This window comes from Bufo bufo, chromosome 8 (assembly GCF_905171765.1).
Source record: "Bufo bufo chromosome 8, aBufBuf1.1, whole genome shotgun sequence".
Lineage (NCBI taxonomy): Eukaryota > Metazoa > Chordata > Amphibia > Anura > Bufonidae > Bufo > Bufo bufo.
This window is the reverse complement of record NC_053396.1, coordinates 38,925,269-38,930,935: the sequence shown is the minus strand read 5'-3', so window position 1 is coordinate 38,930,935 and position 5,667 is coordinate 38,925,269. Positions and strand designations below refer to the sequence as shown.

The 5,667-nt window shown below is 46.4% G+C and overlaps 1 protein-coding gene across 3 annotated transcripts; it reads left to right on the top strand.

Moving 5' to 3' along the window:
- Positions 1-909: 909 nt before the first annotated feature.
- On the top strand, positions 910-4,043 carry ZBTB26 (zinc finger and BTB domain containing 26). 3 transcript variants are annotated; one of them, XM_040405546.1, is made up of 2 exons: positions 910-1,022; positions 2,456-4,043. In XM_040405546.1, exon 2 carries the CDS (start codon positions 2,523-2,525, stop codon positions 3,768-3,770), a length of 1,248 nt encoding a protein of 415 aa, XP_040261480.1. In that variant the 5' UTR covers positions 910-1,022; positions 2,456-2,522; the 3' UTR covers positions 3,771-4,043. The 3 variants fall into 3 exon arrangements, with proteins under 3 accessions (XP_040261480.1, XP_040261477.1, XP_040261478.1); XM_040405543.1 differs by having other exon boundaries at positions 910-1,037; XM_040405544.1 differs by having other exon boundaries at positions 930-1,055.
- Positions 4,044-5,667: the final 1,624 nt, after the last annotated feature.

The window sequence follows — 5,667 nt, the reverse complement described above, 5'->3', positions numbered from 1 at the left end:
GTGTGTGTATAAAGTGTACAGTGCAGAGCTGTGTGTGTATAAAGTGTACAGTGCAGAGCTGTGTGTGTGTATAAAGTGTACAGTGCAGAGTTGTGTGTGTATAAAGTGTACAGTGCAGAGTTGTGTGTGTATAAAGTGTACAGTGCAGAGTTGTGTGTGTATAAAGTGTACAGTGCAGAGTTGTGTGTGTATAAAGTGTACAGTGCAGAGCTGTGCGTGTGTATAAAGTGTACAGTGCAGAGCTGTGTGTGTATAAAGTGTACAGTGCAGAGTTGTGTGTGTATAAAGTGTACAGTGCAGAGCTGTGCGTGTGTATAAAGTGTACAGTGCAGAGCTGTGCGTGTGTATAAAGTGTACAGTGCAGAGCTGTGCGTGTGTATAAAGTGTACAGTGCAGAGTTGTGTGTGTATAAAGTGTACAGTGCAGAGCTGTGCGTGTGTATAAAGTGTACAGTGCAGAGCTGTGTGTGTATAAAGTGTACAGTGCAGAGCTGTGTGTGTATAAAGTGTACAGTGCAGAGCTGTGCGTGTGTATAAAGTGTACAGTGCAGAGCTGTGTGTGTATGTAGTGCAGAGCTGTGTGTGTACATTACTCAGTGCAGAGCTGTGTGTGTATAAAGTGTACAGTGCAGAGCTGTGTGTGTATGTAGTGCAGAGCTGTGAATGTATAGAGTGCAGAGCTGTGTGTACATTGTGCAGAGCTGTGAATGTATAGAGTAGAGTGCAGACTCTGCAGAGCTGTGTATGTCCAGGGCTCAGAAGCGCACACATCACCATTATCTGCTGATGAGGAAAGTCTCACATAACTGCATGAAACTCCCCAGCAGCACCGCCTGACTCCGCCTGCACACGTGACTGATCACATGGTCATGACATCATCAAAGGTCCTTTAGCCTGTACAGCTCTGCCTGCCTACGTCATGTTGGGCGCGACTTCTCAGTGACTCTATGGGGACCGGATGCGGAGTGAGGACTGGGATTGTTACCGGGGAGAGGCGTTACTGGGGCAGAGCGCCACACACCGGTGGGGACGGGTGATGGTTTCTATGTGCTGTAGGTGGACAACCTACCTTCACCTGGAGGGGAGGTCACTTGGGGGGGGAGGCTGGGGGAATCTATCAGGGGGCAGGGAAGGAGGGGGCGCTGGAGCTTAATAACTAGTGCCCCCAATAACCGCCATGTTATTTCCCTTAGAGGAGGGGGCTGTGCGTAATAACTAGTGCCCCCAATAACCGCCATGTTCCTTTAGAGGAGGGGGGCGGTGCGTAATAACTAGTGCCCCCAATAACCGCCATGTTAGTTCCCTTAGAGGAGGGGGCGGTGCCCAATAACTAGTGCCCCCAATAACCGCCATGTTAGTTCCTTTAGAGGAGGGGGCGGTGCGTAATAACTAGTGCCCCCAATAACCACCATGTTAATTCCCTTAGAGGAGGGGGCTGTGCGTAATAACTAGTGCCCCCAATAACCGCCATGTTCCTTTAGAGGAGGGGGCGGTGCCCAATAACTAGTGCCCCCAATAACCACCATGTTAGTTCCCTTAGAGGAGGGGGCGGTGCCCAATAACTAGTGCCCCCAATAACCACCATGTTAGTTCCTTTAGAGGAGGGGGCGGTGCGTAATAACTAGTGCCCCCAATAACCACCATGTTAATTCCCTTAGAGAAGGGGGGTGCGTAATAACTAGTGCCCCCAATAACCACCATGTTAGTTCCTTTAGAGGAGGGGGCGGTGCCCAATAACTAGTGCCCCCAATAACCGCCATGTTAATTCCCATAGAGAAGGGGGCAGTGCGTAATAACTAGTGCCCCCAATAACCACCATGTTAATTCCCTTAGAGGAGGGGGCGGTGCCCAATAACTAGTGCCCCCAATAACCACCATGTTAATTCCCATAGAGAAGGGGGCAGTGCGTAATAACTAGTGCCCCCAATAACCGCCATGTTAGTTCCTTTAGAGGAGGGGGCGGTGCGTAATAACTAGTGCCCCCAATAACCACCATGTTAATTCCCTTAGAGGAGGGGGCGGTGCCCAATAACTAGTGCCCCCAATAACCACCATGTTAATTCCCATAGAGAAGGGGGCAGTGCGTAATAACTAGTGCCCCCAATAACCGCCATGTTAGTTCCCTTAGAGGAGGGGATGTGGACACCTTACTGGGAATTACTGTGGATCTGTAACAACCTTGTGCTGGTGGAAGACTGTCCGGCCCCATTCACTATAATGGGGACTGGCAGAGATCCGGCCGCAGCACGGCAGACATGGTAGTTCTGGATCCGGCAGGCTGCCAGAACCATTAACGCCAGTGTGAAACAGGCCTTAGACTGAGCTAGAAAAACTGGGTTTGGCCGACAGTACACTAATATGAATGGGGGCCTGTACTTCTTTGATGGTCATAAGAGATAATATTCATCAGAAATGACTACTTTGTTGTATCTTTACCTTTTACGTTTGGTTTTCAGATGTCCTGCTCTGGATCTGGATGATGCTTCGAGTTTCTGAATAGGTTTCACAAGCAGACGTCTAAGGATGTGTGAGGGAACTGGAATGCTCCACTTCACTCTGGACAACCATGGGGACTCCATGCTGGGGAGGATGAATGCTCTGAGGGAACAGAACAAGTTCTGTGATGTCACCGTGTACATTGATGAGGTTGAGGTCCCAGGGCATAAGGTGGTGCTTGCCGCTGGGTCACCTTATTTACGTGACCAGTTTCTTCTAAGTAATGCCCAGGAAGTGCACATTTCCATTCTGCAGAACTCCGAAGCTGGGAAATACCTTCTCCTGTCCTGTTACACCGGCGTCCTTGAATTCCCGGAGATGGAGCTTGTGAACTACCTGACGGCCGCCAGCTTTCTGCAGATGAGTCATGTCGTAGAAAGATGCACACAGGCCTTGTGGAAGTTTATTAAACCCAGGCAAGCACCGGAGGCGAAAGAGGAGGAAGAAGAAGAAACCGGTGGAGTACCTGAAGTTGTGGAACCCGAGGAGGAAATGGACAATACTCTGCAACCAGATTCACCAGCGGCCACCAACTCTGAAGATAGTTCTGATAACGATGACATCCAGATCGTCAAGGTCGAGTCTATCGGTGACATGTCCAGTGACAAAGCCAAAGTAAGCCAAAGCCAGTTCCTGTCTTCTGAACAGACGTCTCTGCACTCCTTGGAGCCTCAGCACTCGCTCATAAACTCCACTGTAGAAAACCGAGCTGGAGAGACGGACAACAACCCAATCCACAACTACACAGTGTCCGACAACAGCAGTGACAATATGGGGCCATCCCCCAAAGAACTTTTTGGTCCCAGCAACCGCATTTTAGACAAAACCCTGCAGTGGCATCACCAGTGTCCCAAGTGTACGCGAGTATTTCGCCATCTGGAAAACTACGCCAACCATTTAAAGATGCACAAGCTGTTTATGTGTTTACTATGCGGAAAGACATTTACTCAGAAGGGCAACTTGCACAGGCACATGCGGGTACACGCAGGCATCAAACCCTTCCAGTGTAAGATATGTGGCAAAACCTTCTCTCAGAAATGCTCCTTACAGGACCACCTGAACCTGCACAGTGGAGATAAGCCCCACAAATGCAACTACTGTGATATGGTGTTTGCCCACAAGCCCGTATTACGGAAACACCTAAAGCAGCTGCACGGTAAAAACAGCTTTGACAATGCCCACGAGAGGAGCAGCCAGGACGTCAGTCTGGACTTTGACTCTTTTGCTGGTGGCCACGACGGCAGCGAAATGATCACTCAGAGTCTACATAAGTAAAATAAAAGGACGTGTTTTAAGAATTACGCTTTTAAATGCAGCCGCAGACTGTTCAGCTGTGGAGTGACTATAGGTGGACATCGGTCATGTAAAGGCTACTCACGTTTTAGGAAACGACTTTATGTAGCGGTTTTTAACGTGAACCATGTGGTTTTGTTGGCCGGTTTTGGCGTTTTATAATCAGAAAATGGAGTGACTTCATAGTAACTTTTAGGCAGCTATGCTTTGTGCAACTTTTTACTATTGGATATGATTTTGCAGGTCTGACGAGCACAGTGTAGGATTTCTGCTAACGCGGTCATAGCCGTATTCATTGTACTGCAGTCGGCATGCACACAGCAGCTAATGTAAGGGAAGCTATAGAGATGTCATTCTCTAGTAACACACCGTTATGTACGTGTATGTCAAAAAATGACGTATATCCCTATAGAAGTGCTGAATATTTATGTGATGGGATATCATGTGGCTCAAAAAGCTACACTTGTGTGATCAAGAGTGGGGTTCTCATGGTGGCAGATAGCTGAGCGCCTACTGTAATGGCCATTAAACCCCTGAACAGTGTGGACAGAAGCAACCCTGTCATCTACAGAGCAGGAAACCACTGCTGGGGCACTTGGCAAAATGACTGCAGGGTGGCAGTGGGTTTAGAGGGCAGCTGGGGACTGACCAAGGCCGTCAGGTCTGCAGATGTCATCTGCCTAGATTTCCCTTCATACATTGATGGGTAATAATGCTTTGTTTCAAAGCATTATATATAAGTGATTGCTACGTCTAGTCCCCTAGTTGGACAAAAATTTTGTGCAATTAAAAGCCCCTCATCAAAAAACAGCAAAAATAGTAGCCGTTATCTCTAAACTCCTGACCGCTCATAAACTCATTTAAACTAAATTCTTATCAAACTGCTAAGAGTTTAGCTACAATAGGTATTTATGAGCTGTTAGAAAAGTACATGTAAGGGCCACATCATGTTTTTCCCATCCGTTTAACATATTTAATAAACGAATGCTTCAGACTGATGCCATACAGTGCCATCCGTTCACCATAGAGTTCCATAAAAAAAAATACACACTTTTTTTTTTACCATTGTTGTGTTTTTGTATCCTTTTTTTGGAACGTATAGGTCAAACGGAGGCATAAAACATGACGTGAACCCAGCCTAAAGGCTTGTTCACACGACCGTATGGCTTTTTCAGTGTTTTGCGGGCAGTTTTTAACGGGTCCGTTTTTTGTTTCAGTAGTGTTTCCGGTTCCATTCAGTTTTTCCATATTGCATATACAGTAACTACATAGAAAAAAATTGGGCTGGGCATAAAACTTTCAATAGATGGTTCAGCAAAAACGGAACGGATACGGAAGACAAACGGAGTACATTCCGTATGTGTCCCGTTTTTTTTGCGTACCCATTGACTTGAATGGAGCCACGGAATGTGATTTGCGGGCAATAATAGGTCATGTACGGAAATACAAAAACTGAATGCATACGGAGTACATTCAGTTTTTTTTGCGGAACAATTGAAATGAATGGTTCCGTATATGGAACTCCAAAAAACGGCCCGTATACAGAACGCAAAAAACGTTTGTGTGAACGAGCCCTAAGAGTAACAGATGCAGCCAACAGAGAAGTTCTCTGAGGGATTCGGTCTGAAGCGGAGAGCCTGCTAGGCTGCATGTGCACTGAAAGTGAAAGCTGTAGAAGAAAATCTGTTGAAAATGTTTAATAAAGTCCAATTAAAAAAAGTTTTTTTAGACCAAAATGAGTCTAATACAGTAATTTAAAGCTGCCAAAAGGTGTCCGTAGCCTTTAACTTTATTTTATTGGTTGTCCTTGATTTGGCAATTTTTATAGTGAACATTTGCCCAATCTTTTTTTAATTATGATATTACACTCCTTTTGGAA

Excerpts from the sequence above, each read along its gene's own strand:
- ZBTB26 (XM_040405546.1), top strand. The coding sequence starts at position 2,523 with ATGTGTGAGGGAACTGGAATGCTCCACTTCACTCTGGACAACCATGGG.